This window comes from Vipera berus (genome assembly GCF_964194415.1).
Source record: "Vipera berus genome assembly, chromosome: 8".
Lineage (NCBI taxonomy): Eukaryota > Metazoa > Chordata > Lepidosauria > Squamata > Viperidae > Vipera > Vipera berus.
This window is the reverse complement of record NC_138211.1, coordinates 4,258,270-4,276,620: the sequence shown is the minus strand read 5'-3', so window position 1 is coordinate 4,276,620 and position 18,351 is coordinate 4,258,270. Positions and strand designations below refer to the sequence as shown.

Genomic DNA, 18,351 nt, shown 5'->3' with positions numbered 1-18,351 from the left:
TTTAAAAAAAAGTTAATATTAGTCTTTCAGATTGATGCAGCCAGAGCCAAATATACAAAATACACCTCGTAGATGACACACTCACATTCCCACTTGAGTTTATTTATTTTTTTCCAGTTTCAGGTTTAAAAAAGAGGTTTATGATGGAGTTGGTAAGTTGCAACCCAGAGAGAACTGGTATTCTGTATTTCTTTGGGGGAGTAATCAATCAGTAATAATGAAAGAGAGAAGCAACCTAGAACGAAGGAGAACTATCCTGACAGTCAGAATAATTAACCAGTGGAACAAACTGCCTCCAGAAGTATTATTCTGTTATCCCAGATCAATTAATCAGTGGAATGGCTTCCCTCCAGAAGTTGTGGGTGCTCCATCCCTGGAGATTTTTGAGAAGACTTTGGACAGCCACTTGTCTGGAATGGTATAAGGTAGGGGTAGGCAACCTCGGCTCTTTTATGACTCATGGACTTCATGAGTCATAGCTGGCTCAGGAATTCTGGGAGTTGAAGTCCATGAGTCATAAAAGAGCCGAGGTTGCCTACCCCTGGTATAGGGTCTCCTGCTTGAGCAGGCGGTTGGACTAGAAGACCTCCATGGTCCCTTCCAACTCTGTTATTCTGTTACCCCAGATCAATTAATCAGTGGAATGGCTTCCCTCCAGATGTTGTGGGTGCTCCGTCCCTGGAGGTTTTCGAGAAGGGACTGGACGACCACCTTGTCTGGAATGGTATATAGGGCAGGGGTCTTCAAACTTGGCCCTTTTACAATTTGTGGACTTCAACTCCCAGAATTCATCAGCCAAGCACACTGGCTGAGGAATTCTGGGAGTTGAAGTCCACGAGTCATAAAAGGGCCAAGTTTGAAGACCCAGGGTTTCCTGCTTGAGCAGGGGGTTGGACTAGAAGACCTCCAAGGTCCCTTCCAGCTCTCTTATTCTCTTCTGTTACATAATAAACAGAAGGGCTTATCTAAAGGAACATCTTTCTAGGTTACACGTAGGATGCGATGTGAACCACTCTCACCCAGATGTTAGGCACAGTGACCCTCTTACCCTTCAAAGTAGCTCCCCCTCCCTGTATGACTGGAATAAGCCATTCTCTCTCTTTTCCACTGCAAGTTAATTAACAACTCAACACTGAACCCTCCCAATTGTTCCGATTGTGAAATTCTGAAAACGTAGCATGCAGACTCCAGCCCTCGGCTTCCTTTCATTAGCAGCTAGCGGTTGGCGATGCTCTCTGAAAATAAGAAACAACAAGATGTGCTCTATTGTACAAGACTATGGGACAGAATGCTGAAATGTCCTCTGGTTCTTTTTTGTTCTGTTTTTTTTTTAACTCTCTTGATCTCTTCCCTGAGGTCTTGTCAATTATCCTTGTGAGAAGTTGTCTTTTGTTCGGTACCGGGCGGCAGGGAAAGAATAGGATCCCTCCGAGGCAAATTTAAATTTTAAATCTTTAATCTACTGAAGAAATACAGCATCGTGAGCTTCCTTTTCCTTCTAAGCCTGAAAATAAACGCCCCTGCAAAGGTGTTCGAATTTCGCAACGCACCACAATGGCTTTTGATTGCGGCTCCGGCAATGGCTCCTGGGAAGAGGTTTCGCGCAGGTGATCATGTGAAGCGGGTGTACTTATTAACTCCCTTTGAATTAATTAAGTCTGCCTTGCAAATTCCCAGTGCCCGGGATCACTCTTATCAAACAAGCATTTCTTTCTGAACAGGGAAATGTCAACATGCGTCAACTAACATGCGCTGCTGATGCTGAGGAACATCTTATTCGTGAAAAAGTTTTAAGACTTGACCCTCCAACTTAGATCACGGCTTCCAGCAACTTATAAGGTGAATATCTAAGGGAGGAAACACAATCGAAGAGGGAGGAGTAAGCTTAGTCCTCATTTCCTGTGGAGCTAAACGGATCAAGAACAAAATCGTCCCTTCACCTCTTCCCAGTCCAGAAACTGATATTATAATGTAGGTGGTCCTCACCTTATGACTTCAGCTGAACCCAAAATTTCTGTGGCTAAGCAGGACAGTTGCTAAGTCGACTTTTGCCCCATTTTACAACCTTTCTGGCCACAGTTGTTAAGTGAACCACTGCAGCTGTTAAGTGAATAACACGGCTGTTAAGTGGATCTGGCTTCCCCCGTTGATTTTGCACGTCATAAGATTGCGAAAGTGATCACATGATTCGCAGGGACCCTGCCACAGTCATCAATATGAGCCAATTGCCGAGCGTCTGAATTTTGATCATGTGACCGTGGAGATGTGGCAAAGGTCGTAAGTGTGAAAAACGGTCTTAAGTCACTTCTTTCAGTGCTGTCGTAACTTTGAACGGTCACTAAATGAACTGGCGTAAGTCGAGGACTACCTGTATATGGTCTCCTAGCTTGAGCCGGGTGTTGGACTAGAAGACCTCTGAGGTCCCTCCCAGCCTTAGGATGCTATGTTCTATCTTCTCTAAATCATGGAGATAGCTTATTTTGGCACCTGTCATCAGAAAAAATCAGCAGGAGAAATCAAAATCCAGAGGGAAGAATGGACAAGGCCTGTTCCTTGAATCTATCAGAGGTTCAAATCTTCATAGTTGCAGAATAATATATTCTTAGCAAAAGGCAAAAAGAAAAAGAAAAAGAAAAAAGGAAAGAAAGAAAGAAAGAAAGAGAGAGGGGGGGAGGGAGGGAGGGAGGGAGGAAGGAAGGAAGGAAGGAAAGAAAGAAAGAAAGAAAGAAAGAAAGAAAGAAAGAAAGAAAGAAAGAAAGAAAGAAAGAAAGAAAGAAAGAAAGAAAGAAAGAAAGAAAGAACTAGCCAACTATTTCTTTGAGATCTCAAAACAAAAAGATGTTTTAAAAATGATTGCATCAGTGGAACAACCTGTCTTCAGAATGCTCCAACTTCTTTTTTTAATGCTCCAACTTCTTTCTTAAGAAGAGATTGGACCACCACTTGTCTGAAATGGTATAGGGCCTCCTGCCTGAGCAGGGGGTTGGACTAGAAGACCTCCAAGGTCCCTTCCAATTGCGTCATTCAGTCATTCTGTTAATCTTCAATTCTTTTTCAGTTCGTGTCATTTCCCTCTCACTGTAGTGATTCATCTGGCTTAGTATGATCAGGGGTGAATGAGTTCTTTTCTCCATCACATCACCTGAGAAGCTGGCAAGCTCAGAAGAATGAACCCAGAAGGAATTTCATGTTAAAAGTCCAACCCGTGTTTTCCAACGCTACAACAGAAGGAATTTGGAAGGGCCCAAGTGGCAGGCTGACCTTGGTATGCTAATGCTCCCTAATCCATGCCTTCTTGCCTTAGCCTTTTTTCCAAATGCAGTGTCAAAATATAAATCAACCCGGTGGAGAAAGAGGAATTTCAAGAAGAAATTGGTAAGACCATTGCACAACACTCTGATACACATGATCATCTGTGGTCTTATACTTCTAAAGAGCAGATGATAGACACAGACAGGAGGAAAACAACGTTTGCTTTCAGCTACCGCTCTGGATTTCTTGAAGGCATCGGATAAAGTTCTATTAGACAGAAAGGGCTGGACTAAATCACAAAGGTTTGTTCCAGCAAGATTAATCAGTGGAAGGACTTGCCTCCAGAAGTTGTGGGGAGTTCCACCACTGGAGGTTTTGAAGAAGAGATTGGACAACCATGTGTCTGAAATGGTAAATGGTTTCTTGCTTGAGCAGGGGGGTTGGACTAAATGATCTCCAAGGTCCCTTCCAACTCTGTTATTCAAGACACTTCTGGTGCTTTTACAATACCCTTAACGCATAAACTCCTGCCACAAGAACACTTCTAAGCTACTACATTGCTCTCTTGCCCTTTTGATGCTGGATGACACATTACCAGCCTCCCTACCATGTGTTATTTATTGTCACAAGTTGCTGGAGTCCTGAGAGTAGAGAATGATCTCAGGTTTGTTGTTTTTTTAAAAAAAAGGATTTTAGCCTGGATGGTTAGAACATAATGAAAAATAAATAACCCAACTGACCCTCAAGCTAAAAAGTCGGACCCAGACAGTCACGGCTGGCTGTCAAGCATGTGACTTGAAAGTCCACCCAAGTAGCGATCTTGACTAGAAAAGCCACGATGGAGGAGGAAGGGGGAGGGGGGGAGGGAGAGGGCAGAGAAAAATACATAAAATTAAGTAAGTTGGATGTCATTAATTGACTACTTAATTAGAATCGATGAGATTTGTTTTGGGTTGTAATGAAGGCTATTAAAGGAGCCTTGGTTAAATATCCTCAGAGCTTTGCCTAGTCTTAGCTTCTGTGAAATTGTAATGTTAATTAGAAGGAAGCTAATTAATCAACCAAGCACTAATTAATCAACCAAGAATTTCAGGAGAGTCATCCTGAGCTTACCTTCCGGGGCGGGGCGGGGGGGGCAGGGGGAGCCATCCTTCTTGGTCATAATAATGAGACTCGAGTTGTTTAGGCACCGATTTTTACTTAGTAGACAAGCCACCCAAATTTAAGGATTGCTTGTAATTTTTGGAACAAGGAGTAGCACATTAGACTAAACTGGTCACCATCACTGACCGGCTCTGAATTAGCTGAGAATTTCTTACTGGAATTAGCAATTTCCTGTCCAGATTAAGAAACAGATCAATTCGCCAATATTCTACCTGCCTCTACCTGCTACTGCAGACGTGATCTAGGGATGCATCACCCAGATCCAGTTTATGAACAAACGTATACTCAGACATATTCTACACGTATAGAGACGCTCACCGGCTGTGCTTCAGATACCTTCATCCAGATGTGAGCAAGTCCCTTGTGTGTTTGCCATGTCTTGTTCCAACAAATATTGCTTGTAAGGTAATCCCCTCAGTTCTCCTCTGAAACGTTCTAAAGATCTTAGAAAGCAAGCATCTACAGGCAGTCCTCGACTTACGACCCTTCGTTCAGTGACCGTTCAAAGTTACCACGGCACTGGAAAAAAAATGGGCTTGTGACTGTTTTTCCCAGGTACGACTTCTGCGGTGCCCCCCGCGGTCACGTGATCAAAATTAAGATGCTTGGTGACTGACTCGCATTTATGACCGTTGCTGTGTCCTGGGGTCATGTGACCTTCTGACAAAGCAAAGTCAATGGGGGAAGCCAGATCCGCTCAACAACCGGACTACTGCCGGGATCCATTTAACCATTGAGGCAAGAGAGGCCGTAAAACGGGACAAAACTCATTTAACCACAGACATTTTGGCCTCAGTCATGTTCGTAAGTCGAGGACTACCTGTACTGGGTGCAAAACGAGGCCAGGAAAACAAGCCACAGAGGCATCAGGTGGCTCTGGATTAGCCAGCAGAGGGCGACAGAGACATGATGGAACATGGGCGCTACATGGACTATGGGACCTTCGGAGAAAGGTCCCAGTTTCAGCTCCTTGGACTTGGAGAGTGGAAACCATGAAAGGGATGGAGGGGAGTAAATGGAGGCCACCTACCTGCTCTCACTGCATTCTTTCTTCTCCCTCACATTCAACCACTTCCGAAGGAGGAAGCGCTTGCGCCGGGGAGAGGCACTAGGCGTGGAGCAGTTGGACCAAGGAGTGTCTTCGTCACTGGAGGGCGTAATTTCAATGGAGGGAAGCTGGAGGAACTCTTTAGAGGAGGAGGTGGTGGCCGTCTCTGGATTATGCTCTTGAGTTTTCCGTACGCGGCGCATCTTGAAACGCCTTCGGCGCAAGGTTGGAGTGGAAGAGCTGGACCAGGCATGGACGTGCTCCACCCTGACCTGTGGCTCCGACACTTGCAGCGAGGGCAGCTGAAGTGTCTCCGTCATCTTGGCTGCTGGCATGGAGTCCTCTGTCTCGTCCACCCCTTCCTTCATAAGACCTTCCTTCTTCACCCCTCACTTCTAGGTCTCCAAAGGAGCCGGAGAGCAAAAGCTCACCTTACTCCCTTCTGGCTTGCGATGCTGCTTCCCTCTCCGAGAAGAGATTCCACATTCCTCAGGTGCTCTCATTGAGCTGAAGAAGCCCTCCGGTCCATGGAGAAGGCCAGCTGCACGTTGCGGCTGACTTCCCAGCCAAGTTCCTAACTTCCCAGCCAAGGCACAACTCACGCCTGGCTTATACCGGAGCGGGGAACCCTCCCACCCACCCCCCACCCACCCCCGGTTTGTCACCACCAAGGACCAAAATCGGGTTGCCCAGCAGCTGCTTGCCTCTTGCTTCTCCTCCGCAGCGCTCTTTCCTTGCCTGTCTGCAGATGGAGGGCTCCTCTGGAGCTGTGTGGGAAAACTCTCATTGGGGTGCCTTCTGGAGGGACCGAACCGTGGAGGAGCTGTGGGGAGATTGGAAGGAAGGAAAGAAGAAAACAAAGCAGAAAGACAGAGAGCGAGGGAGGGAGGGGAGAGAGGGAGGGAGGGAGGAAGCAGTGATATATGATAAAATCAGCAAAGGGGAAGAAGAGGTGGGAGGGGGAGGTTCTTCTCCCCCCCTCCCTCCGGCCCCAGGCTGATAAGCGCAGGCAGCTGCTGCTCATGTAGCCACCCTCTGAAGTCCAAGTGACAAACTCTCTGCTGCGGCTGTGCCAATCAGCCCTGGTGGAGGTTGGAGGGGGTTTCTGGAACCAAGCCTTCCAGACAAAAGGATTGGCTGGATTCCCCGTCCATCTCAGCCCCTTGCCGGCTAGAATGCCTCGCCAAGTAGAAAGAAGGCCACAAGATGACCCTGAGTCTTATCTGGGTGACACTTGACTTCGTTTCTTCTTCTCCTTTCTCTTTCGAAAGCCACAGATGGTGGGTCAAAGGAGGAAGGAGTCAAAACAAATTAAAAAAAAACAAAAAAAACCACAAATGGAACTATGTCTAGATTTATCCTTGCCACCACTTTGGACTAGAGGATCAAGGATCACCCAAGTCCTTAAGTGGAGGGCTCCAAGGATTGAAGTGGGGACAAACCAAAAGTGGAGCAGAGGACCACCACCACCACCCCACGCCCTTTCAAAGTCAGCCTGTTTCTGACCAGCCGTGAAACGCAAAGTTGTCGGAGAACAGGGAGTCAACAATTTGGGTTTCAATGACTCTCGGAGACACGGCTCAGTCCTTGCAGAGTTTACTAAATGTTGGGCCAGGGTTGGTGGGGGATGAGGTAGAAATTTCAGGGTGAAAGAACTGCTTCCAAAATGGCATATTTTTCGGGCACTTGAGTCGTATCTCTGTCCAGCAGGGGATGGAACAGCTGGAGAAGACCTCACGAAGGTCCCAAATATATATGGTAGGGTTCGATTCAAAAGAGGAGGAAGGTCCCCTTGCTCTGGGTTAAGATGTGTCTTGGTGGGAGTGAGAAGAAGACAGGCTGGGTCTTCCTGACCAAGGACCCAGATGAGCGTCCCTCGTTATAGCTCAAAGGCTGCAGTGCTGCTTGGCTTACGGCCCTTCAAAGAGGCGAGAGTCTAGGATGGAAGTCTGATCAGGCAATCAACAGAAGCTCATCAGAGGATACAGTGAGCGTTCTTGGACTATTTATCCTGAATGGAGACGTGTTTTCAGCCGAGACAAGGAGAAGAAACGCCACCATTTACGGAGAAGACATATATGCCGGTGACGCATCACCAACCCAATTACAGCTAGTCCTCCTCTTATGACTAGAATGGGACCAGGCTTTCTGCCGCTAAGCAAAGCTGTTGTTAACTCAGTTGCACCCATGTTTACCACCTTTCCTGCTGCAATGGTTGAACGAAGCTGCACGGGTTAAGTGAATCATGTGGTCGTTAAGCGAATCCCACTCCCTCCATTGCCTTTGTTTGTTGGAAGAGGGCCGGGAAAGTTGCAAACCACAACCACGTGAGTCCCGGATGCCGCAACTGTTGTAAATGCAAGTCAATTACAAAGAGCCCGAATTTTGCCCACGTGACCACGGAGACTCTGCAGCGGTCATAAGAGCGAGGACTGGTCGAAAGTCTTCTTTTTTTCAGTGCCTTGGTAACTTGGAACGGTCGCTAAACAAATCGCTTGTAAGCCAAGGACAACCTATATGCTATTTATTTCCGTTTTGCAGGCCTTCATTTCAGATTTACGATTTACAGCTTGCGAGCACAATTGAGCCAAGAATTTATGTCGCTCAGTGAGACATTTCTTAAGTGAGTTTTCTCCCATTTTACGACTTTTCTTGCCACATTTGTGACTCAAAGTTACGACGGTACCAAAAAAGGGACTGGTGACCGTTTTTCACCCTTACGACCATTGCAGCGTCCCCACGGTCACGGAATCAAAATTCAGACTCTTGGCAACGGATTCGTATTTATGACGGTTGCAGCATCCCGGGGTCACGTGATCCCTTTTGCGACCTCCTGACAAGGAAAGTCAATGAGGAAGCTAGATTCACTTAACAACGGTGTTACTAGTTTAACAACTGCAGCGATTCACTTCTAACAACTGTGGCCAGAAAGGTCATAAAACGAGGCAAAGCTCATTTAACCGCTGTCTCACTTACCAACGGAAATTTTGGGCTCGATTGTGGTCGTAAATCAAGGACTACCTGCACGGGCCATTCAGTTTGGGACAAGTGGCCTTCTGTTTCCCGTTTTGGAAAGAGAGAGAAGCGGGACTAAGATTTTAGCAAGCCATCCAGACCAGAAGGAATTTGGACAGGTGCCCTAAACAGAAGCTTAGCAGGAATAGACTGACACGTCCTCAACTTCAGGGACTCCGGAAGCTTCCATCGATCCTGCCTCCTGAAAGAGAGTATAAGGGGACTTTGGGAAAGGACTCCGGAGAGCTCTCTTCTCCCCCCCTCCTGAAACGCTGCCGCGAGGCTCCTTGCTGAGACAGAGGAAGTCACAGCAGTGGAAAAACACCCGTAGCTTCCAAGCGAAATCGTTCAGGCCCTCTGGAACAACGCAATTCTCCCTTGCTGTCTCCTGGCAGGTGTAGCAGCCCCACAGGATCCAGTCCTCGACTTACGACGACAACGGGGGCCAGGGTTTCCATTGTTATTAAGTGAGTCACGCCCGATTCTACAGTCTTTTTTTTTGGTGAATGTTAAGTAAATCACATGCGGCTGTTGACTGAATCTGGATTCTTCCCCTCCCCACCACCCTTTTGCCTTTACTGGTCAGAGAAGATCACCGAGAGGGATCACAGGATCCTGGGATGTTGCAAGTGGCATAAATACCTGCCAGTTGCTAAGTGCCCGAATTTTGATCACATGACTCTGGGGGAGGCTGCAAATGGCTGTTAAGTCCAAGGACCTGGTTGTAAGTCACCTTTTCCTGCGGTGGTGTAACTTCACGTGGGGACTAAATGAATGGTTGTAAATCAAGGGTTACCTGTAGATCATGACCGAAAGACAATGAGGCTGCAAAGACACCTTTCTAAGCAAACTTCTTCGAAACCATCCCCTGCCCCTCTGAACAGGGAGTCCCTCGACTTACGAACACAATTCAGGCCTGAGATGGTGGTTAAGTGAATTTTGCCCCAATTTACGACCTTTCTTGCCACAGTCGTTAAGTGAAACACTGCAGTTCTTAAATCAGTAACAGAATTATTAAATGAATCTGGCTTCCCCCTTGCCTTTGCTTGTCAGAAGGTGGCAAAAGGAGATCACGTAAGCCCGGGACACTGCAACCATCATAAATACGAGTCAGTTGCCAAGCAGCCAAATTTGGATCCCGGGGATGCTGCAACAGTCATAAGTGTGAAAACAGGCCATAAGTCACTTTTTTTTTAGTGCCGTTGTGACTTTGAACAGCCACTAAACGAATGCTTCTGAACTGAGGACTTTTCGCAGAGCAATTCACTCTTGGGTTAGCTTGGTCGAAAGTGTGAGAACGTCAATTCTATTTTGTTAAGAGAGACAGATCAGGACCCAAATGAAAAACCCTCTGGGGTTTTTTGAGCTTTTTCGGCCTATTTATGCAAATTTCCAGGAAGCGCCATACAGCCCACAGACAACGATTCTACAACCGAGCATTTGTGCACATGACAGCGGGAGTCAGAAGCCCGCTCAAGGCATGCAAATAATATCTAGACTATCCTGCTTTAAAAAGAGACAATTTGAGATTGAGAGACAGAAAGAGGGAAACAGTAGGTTGCCCCACCATAATGTGCTTTGTTTATTGGGGGGGTGGTGTCAGCAATATGTCACCCACGGTTGATGAAACCACGACCTCGCAAGATGCACAATCTGAGCCTATATGTGCCTATCTGTATATCGGTCTGTGTTTCCAAACAAAGAAATGAGGGGTGAATTGTGAGTTGGAAGAAGTACGCTCTATCAAATCTCTGCCAAGCAGAATTTTTGTTTATCCGCATTATAATTGCCTTCCTTTTTCTTTCCCTTTCATATCGACTTTAATCAGACATTCTCACAAGTATAATTAGCAAAGGAAGGAGTTGAAGTGCAGTTTTAAGACTTGTTTGTAGAAATGTTCTTTGGGGAAGAGAAAACAGACCAAAGAGAGGCACATATATCCACTTTGAAGCCCAACTGAGCATTGCTCCAGACTCTGCAATAAATCAGAATTGATGTATCCACCCAGACAGCATCGTTTACAATATTTATAATAAAGGGTATATGGCAATTCCAGTAATTGTTTCCCAGAGGTGTTTTTTTTAAAAACCAATTAGTATTTTCCAACTATTTGGGGAACGCAGAAGCCTCATCCATCTCCCATACTTGCAAATAACGTGTCATTAATCACAGGAGCTGCAACGTACAAAATACCTTTTCCTCCTGTTCCGTGAAAATACCTACCCAAGACAACCCTCACCTATCCAAAGTGAATCACAAAATAAATAAACAAAAGTCGTGATCCAATATACACATAATTAAGCCCCACAACTCTCAATGGATTCAGTGAGGCTTATTTCGGAGGAGATGCGTAAAAGGAATGAATGGAAAGATGCTTGCAGAATTCAAAACGTGTTGTGTCGAGAGTGCTTCTGTCGAGCACAGATTCCAGCCACAGTTTTCCTCTGCGGTACTTGGTCCCGAAGGTGCTTTTTCAAGAGGTAACTGGACTCCCTTCTTTTTCTTTCAAGACGTTTCGCTTCTCATCCAAGAAGCTTCTTCAGCTTCGGCTTTTTGGATGAGAAGCAAAATGTCTTCAGAGAAAAACTTAAGAAAGTCCAGTTGCCTCTTGGAAAAAAAACACCTTTGGGACAACCTCCACAGACCTTCTGCCCTACTTGGAGCTTTCACAGATACACCAAATAGTATCTTTTGTTACATTATTCCTATAGAGGTAGTCCTAGACTTATGACACAATCCAGCCCAGAATTTTTGTTGCTAAGCGAGAGAGTTGTTCAATCAGCTTTGCCCCATTTTGCAACCTTTCTGGCTGTGGTGGTGAAGTGAAGTGCTACAGTTAAGGGGGTAACACGGTTGTTAAGTGGTTCTGGCCTCCCCATTGGCTTTCCTTGTCAGAAGGTCGCCAATCACGTGACTGCAACCGTCATAGGTACATGCCAGCTTCCAAGCCACTGAATTTTGATCCCGTGAACTTGGGGATGGTGCAAAAGCTGTATGTGTGGGAAAAAAGTCATAAGTCATTTTTTCCAGTGCCGTTCTAATTTCCGTCACGAAGTGAATGATTGTAAGTCAAGGACTTCCTGTTGTGACCTATGCGAATCAAAACTAAGTTGGAGAAGAACTCTCTTTCCTTTTAAAATTCCCTTTTTAATTGACCTTCCCTCACCCGATAGAGAAAGTTGTGCTTTTGAATGTTCGCCTCTTCCCTTCACAGTTGTAAGAGCTTCAGAATTTTCACACCTCTGGAATAAACTACGCCCTTTGAAAAGTAGATGTAGTTACCCTGCAAGGTTGTCAATCAACCCTTAATGCCTTTCTAGAACACATTCCCCTCCCCCTCCCCCCCTCCCCAGGGCACAGCTCTTTCCTCACAATGTTTAATGCGTTAAGCCCTGAGAACTATATCTATAAAGGAGCGGTGGATTCCATTGCCTTGCCTTAGAAAAAGCTAATAAGGAGACGTGTTTCCGACACATTCTGAATTCCCTGGTCTCGCAGACTTATGAAAAGAGACCAACAATTTTCCATCCCAGTGGTAAACTCATCCTGTAATAAGCATTACAAATTGTAAAGTGAGGAATGGATATTGCTTCCCAATTTTAGTTTTCTTTTGTTTTCCCTCTTAAGAGCCTGATTGCCCATCACCTCAGCAGAGGGGCCATAAGAGAAACATTTCCAAAATCAAATGTATTTCCTACCCACACATGTCATTTCCCCCTTGGAGTTCTTCCTTCAACAGGGAGCTACTGGAGAAATAACTTTGGCAGTCAAGTAGAGAATTTAAAACCATTTAAAAACCAGCTTGTTGCGCCTCTGAGAAAAATGCTCGGCTGCTCACATTTTTAAACTAGGGGACCCTACCCCCAAAAAATAATAAAAAGGCAACATTTTCTGCCGATCAGATGTTCCCACCTACAGGAGGGTCATCTGGCTCTCCTTCTCTGCACTCGGCTTCCTAGAACACATTGTGCCGCAGACGTATCATGTATCAATGCAATGCCACTCAATTTATCACAGACGCTCTGAAAGCTTCTTAGCGCATTTGCTAACCAAAAGCTACTCGATCTGTTAGGCGGGGTGATGGCAATTGTCCCAAGGTCAGCCGGTCTTGTTCCCAAGGTCGCCGAATGCACTTCACAGCTGAGTGAGGATTTAAACTTTCTCAGGACTCTGGCCCATTATGTGAACTGCCCTTCGGACGAAAGGAAAAAAAGGGGGGGGGACCTGGGAAACATTTGTGTAGTTATCAACCCTTGTGGCCGCCGTGGATCTGCAGCCTGCATTCTTGCTAGTCAAGTTGAAATGACAGCGGTCGCCTGAGGATGACACACAATGTCTTCAAAAGAACAGCATGTTGTGATTCAGGGTCAGCCTGTGGGTTCGGCAGTTGGGTCGGACAACTCAGAGGAGGAGGAGGGGGGTGTTGAAGAGCTTGCTGATGATGGCCTTGAGGCTCCGCAGAGCCGGGCCCCTCCCACCTGGTCACGACGGAGACCCAGCTGTGTGAGCCTGACAGCGTGGATGAAGATGACCCACAGCTGGCCCTGTTCAAGGACGCCTGACGCAGGAGGCAGTCAATCAGGAGTAAACAGAGGAAGGCAATGGGGCACCTCGGAAGGAGGCAGAGAGAGGCCACGCCCTGAACTGTATTTAAGGGGAATGTGTGGGAGGGCTGGTTTGCTGAAGGCAACCGCTTGGATAGTTCCTGTTTCATAGCTCCTGTTTCATGGTTGGTGTCTTGTCTTGCTCTGTTTTATGTTAATAAATTTGGCAGGCTTTATTCCAGCCTCTTGCCGTTTGTAAAGGGGTTGTCCCTGCTTTTGCTGCAGGGCCGGTAGCAGGCTGGTACAGAACACAGCATCAGTAGAGTCCCACTAACCGTGGGAGACCTTTCTGAACTTTCATTTTCGACCACAACTAGCACAGGTAATCCCGGTTAGTTTAGCGACCGTTGGAAGTTGAGCAGCACTGAAAAAAAGGTGACATTACCGCGTTCCAGCTGACGACTGTGGCAGATCCCCGTGTTCACAAGATCAAAATAAAGATACTTGGCACCTGGTTCATATTTACGAGGGTTGCGATGCTCCCGTGTCACGCGACCCCTCTTTGGTGACCTTCTGAGAAGCCAAGCCAAGCGGGAAGCCAGCTTCACTTAATATCCCTGTTACTAATTTAACTGCCGCAGTGATTCCCTGAACGGCAGTGGCGAGAAAGGTCGCAAAACGGGGCAAGATTCACTTCACCATTGTCTCCCTTAGCCACAGAAATTTTGGCCTCAGTTTTGTGGTCCTCAGTCAGGAGCTCTTTGTACCGCCTTCTTGCTCATTGGTTTAAGGGATGGCGATAATCTGCAGGTTGAAACGCAATTTCTTAAAAAGAATTATGTCAGCTGAATCCCGCTAATTAATGGGAGAACTTTCTAGAACTTCATTTTCAATTGCAGTCAGGACCTGTTTTTGGTCAGGAGCTACGCAGAGTTGGTTATAAGACAGGCAGTCATTCAAATGTCTTAAATCCATTTAAAAAACGTTGAACGTAGTGGCAAACGTCACAGCCATTCAGATGTCCTCTGCCCAAGAAAAGCTAAGCCATCGCCAGGATATATTTCCTTTTGAACTTCAGCAATAACCCCACCAAACGGGTGGTTGTTTTTTTTACCGCCGCGTTACCGCCACAACAGTGAAACTGTGTCCCATTCTTTTTTTACCACCATAAAGATAAAAATAGCCACAGACTATACTCCTGCTATAAAGACATCCTATTGACTCTATAGTCCGGTCCCAGAAAACCTCTGTGGCATGTGTTCTCCCCCCCTCCCAAAAAAATGTTCAAATTGTTCTCCTGACAGTTAGAACAATTAACCAGTGGAACAACCTGTCTCCAGAAGCTGTGAATGCTCCAACACTGGAAGTTTTTATGAAGAGACTGGACAGCCATTTGTCTGAAATGGTACAGGGTTTCCTGCCTGAGCAGGGGGTTGGACTAGATGACCTCCAAGGTCCCTTCCAACAACATCATCATCATCATCATCATCATCATCATCATCATTATTATTATTATTATTATTATTATTATTATTATTATTATTATTATTATTATTATATTTTTCAAAAAGGATATAAATGGATAAGGCCCAACCCAGAGACTAAAATAAAAGACGCTTGTTCACAGAGGACGTATTTTTCTGGCAAAGGTACCAAGCACAAGCAATGCCGAAATGAACCATCCAATAAACCACAGTCTCCTTTCCCAACTAGGTTTATTTACTTATTATTAAAAAAAAAATTATTTACGCTTCGCAGCACGCTTGGAACTTTCTCACCGTATTAAGGATGCAAATCCCAGAAGGCTCAACCAGGGATGTTTTATTTTTCTATCCCATTTCTTATTCTCATCTGCAACCCAATAACAATACAATTAATAACTAGCAATTAATATCCTGGCTGTCAGCCTTGGCAAAACAAGGACATCTGTTTTTACATCATTGGCATCGAGGGCGGCCTCGGGGTTACGTCTATGGTAACTTGAATACAATCCGACCTCTTTGTTGCCTCAGATAATCCGTCATTTAGATTAATCTCCCAGCATCTGTTCTTAACTTCGTATCAATATTCATTCTCTGCTTTTGCTCTTGATACGAAAGCAGAGACCAAACAGGACCCACAAAAATGTAAACTGCCTAAGGAAAACGAAGCCGTACCAAACACTCATTTTTCAGTTTTGTTAACTGAGATTTTATTCAAACAGAGCGTTGGTTTCCTTGACTACTGTATGAATGGGCTCTGAGAAGGCAAGCAGGAAAGCTAATATTCATCACAAATGCAATTTGAATTGAGCAAGGCTCTGATGGGAGGCCTATTTTTTATTTATTTTTTTGATGCTCCTGTTTTGCATCTCGGTCTCATCCGCCGAAGACCGACTGGCGACTCACATGGAGGAAAAAGCAGAAAAGCAAAACAGAACTCAATATAGGTAACTTCCGTATGCATGAGCCACATGAAAGAGTGTTGCACGCCTGTATAATGTGGGGTCCTTGGGACCTCTCTGACCTTGGTGGTTTTCTTGCAGACCTTTGCCCAACAAAGTAACATAATCATTGCTAGAAGGGAGGAGGAGGAGGAGGAGAACTGTGGGGTCCTTGGTGCTCTCTGAGCTTGGTTGTTTGCTTGCAGACATTTCATGACCCAACTAGGTAACATCATCCGTGCTAGGAGGGAGGAAGAGGAGGAGGGGAACTGTGGGGTCCTTGGTGCTCTCTGAGCTGGGTGGTTTTCTTGCAGACGTTTCATGACCCAACTAGGGAACATCATCATTGCTAGAAGGGAGAGGGGTTTGTGGGGAGGAGGAGGAGGAGGAGGGGGAGGAGGAGGAGGAGGACAACGACTGTGGGGTCCTTGGTTCTTTCTGAGCTTGGTGGTTTTCCTGCAGACATTTCATGACCCAACTAGTCAACATCATCAGGGCTAGAAGGGAGTGGGATCTGCTCTCTGCTTATATACCTTGGCTTGTCCTGTCACTGTTGGTGGGAGTGTTCATCAGGAACCACCAAAAGCGCACCCACCAATACTCGCAGGGCAAACTACTACATATAAACAGAGAGCAGCCCCACTTCCCTTCTAACTGATGACGTTAGCTAGCTCGGTCATGAAACATCTGCAAGAAAACTACCAAGCTCAGAGAGCACTAAGGACTTCCCCTCTCCACCCTGAGCTACGAATATTTTCTTCCATCAGGTACCACATGTAGAATGTCGCGCACAATGCCGACGGTTACGGTCGACCCAAAAACAGTGGAGACAGAATTTAAAACTGCGAGGAAACTTGCTTTTTCTGTGGCGGGGGAAGAAGGTAATAAGAGAGTTCAAAAATGAAATGGGAATAGGAATCGTCCAAAATTTAGATCAGTTTCACTCATACAAATATTTACACCAAAGATTTACATCACTTAGATCCACGTTTAGCTAAAAACACTGAATAACGGGAAAAACACCGTCTGCAAAAGACGGTTGCTTGCTTTGAAGCAACTGGCTGCTTTTCCTGGCACTGGTCCCAATTGTTTTGCAAAATATGATGATACCATCTCAGTGTCGCCCTCTAGTGGCACCTATATTTTATCCGAAGGGACTGTCCAGCATTTCAAGTATGGCTTTTTCTAGTCCTACTTAATTCTGCCTAAATCCCACCAAACTGATGATTCCTAAGATTGAGGATGAACAGAAGTTCTAGAACAAATGGCAGATTAAACAGGAAAAACAGATTGTTCTTTTTTAAAAAAAATATGTGGAATAGAATAGAATAGAATAGAATAGAATAGAATAGAATAGAATAGAATAGAATAGAATAGAATAAGGAATAGAACAGAAGAATAGAATAGAAACAGAACGGAACGGAACGGAACAGAACAGAACAGAACAGAATAGAATAGAATAAGGAATAGGACAGAAGAATAGAATAGAAACAGAACAGAACAGAACAGAAATAGAATAGAATAGAATAGAATAGAATAGAATAGAATAGAATAGAATAGAATAGAATAGAATAGAATAGAATAGAATAGAATAGAATAGAATAGAATAGAATAGAATAGAATAGAATAGAGAAAAAATAGAATAGAATAGAATAGAATAGAATAGAATAGAATAGAATAGAATAGAATAGAATAGAATAGAATAGAATAGAATAGAATGGAATGGAATGGAATGGAATGGAATGGAATGGAATGGAATAGAATAGAATAGGACCTTGGAGGTCTTCTAGTCCAGCCCCTGCTGAAGCAGATTGCAATTTAGCTAAATAAATGAATTTTTTATTCACACCCCACCCCCCTGAATCGACTGTAGTCCTCAAGATTAAGATTCCGCACTCTCTTAATAGCAGCAAGCTCCTAAATCAAACTTGTATTTTACAGGAAATCCTCAAGTTACGACTATAATGTATCCCACCCATTTGGGTTATAAGTTGTGATGGTCGTAAAACGGGTGACTGCTGGTTGTTAGGAAGGTTACCACAAGACCAATCTTGTTGTGAATTTTAACTTCCGTGACAAGGTGTCACTTCCCCTCTGTAAAAAAATCTTTAATCAGGTGGGGGGGAAATTAGTAAAAAAAATCCAGAAGCACACTGGATTTGATTTTCTCCTGACATGTCAGTTACAAAACTGTTTGGCAGTCACTAGTCCGTAACAAGCATCTGCTCTTTGTTTGCCATCAACTGCCTAATTTTATGGAAAGATTGGGAAAGCAAGGAGTAGCGTTTATTCCAGATGAGCAGTTTATTATTTGTATACCAACAGCAGCGAAAAGAAAACCAGATTTTCATTGTACAGAGGAAGTCTTAAAGAAATGTGAAAAGTTGGAAATGAATTATGCATCTGATGTTATTTATACCGAGAACAAAACAGCTGAAGTGCTTCAGATCCAATGCCAGCATTGCCCACATTATAAGAAACCATCTTCATTTGCATAACATTAGATTGTAAAATGGGGATTTAAATGTCCCAGGAAAACCTACTCAGGAAGTATTTACATGTGGGGGGGGGGTCAAGTTTGGGGAAATTCTGCTTTTCTCCAATGGATTGATTGGGTGGAGCTATTGAACGGAATGTGATGGACTGGCAACTCTCCTTTTCTGTTAAACTCACGTCATTTCTGAACACAAACTGGCCCCAGGAAAGTGAATTCAGCTCCTGTTTTTAACTGAGATTCCAGAATGAGTCTGTGGTCCAGGGCTGTTTGGAAGAGACAGCCTTACCATTAGGCGATGCTAGATGGCAGTCCAAGTTGGGATTTGAGGAACATGGTTCTTTTTTCCTTACTTTTATTTTACAGCAATAGCAATAGCATTTAGACTTATATATTGCTCCAAAGTGCTTTA

General features: G+C 44.9%; 1 protein-coding gene across 3 annotated transcripts in view; it reads right to left on the bottom strand.

The window, feature by feature from the left end:
• The window catches only part of GRAMD1B (GRAM domain containing 1B), a gene marked incomplete at its 5' end in the record, with an annotated part of 98,035 nt that extends 92,203 nt beyond the window's left edge, over window positions 1–5,832 (bottom strand). For all 3 annotated transcript variants that reach the window (XM_081333648.1, XM_081333647.1, XM_081333646.1), the window contains one exon: window positions 5,447–5,832. In XM_081333648.1, the coding sequence (XP_081189774.1) occupies window positions 5,447–5,832 (386 nt within the window). The remainder of the gene's footprint in view (window positions 1–5,446) is intronic.
• Window positions 5,833–18,351: the final 12,519 nt, after the last annotated feature.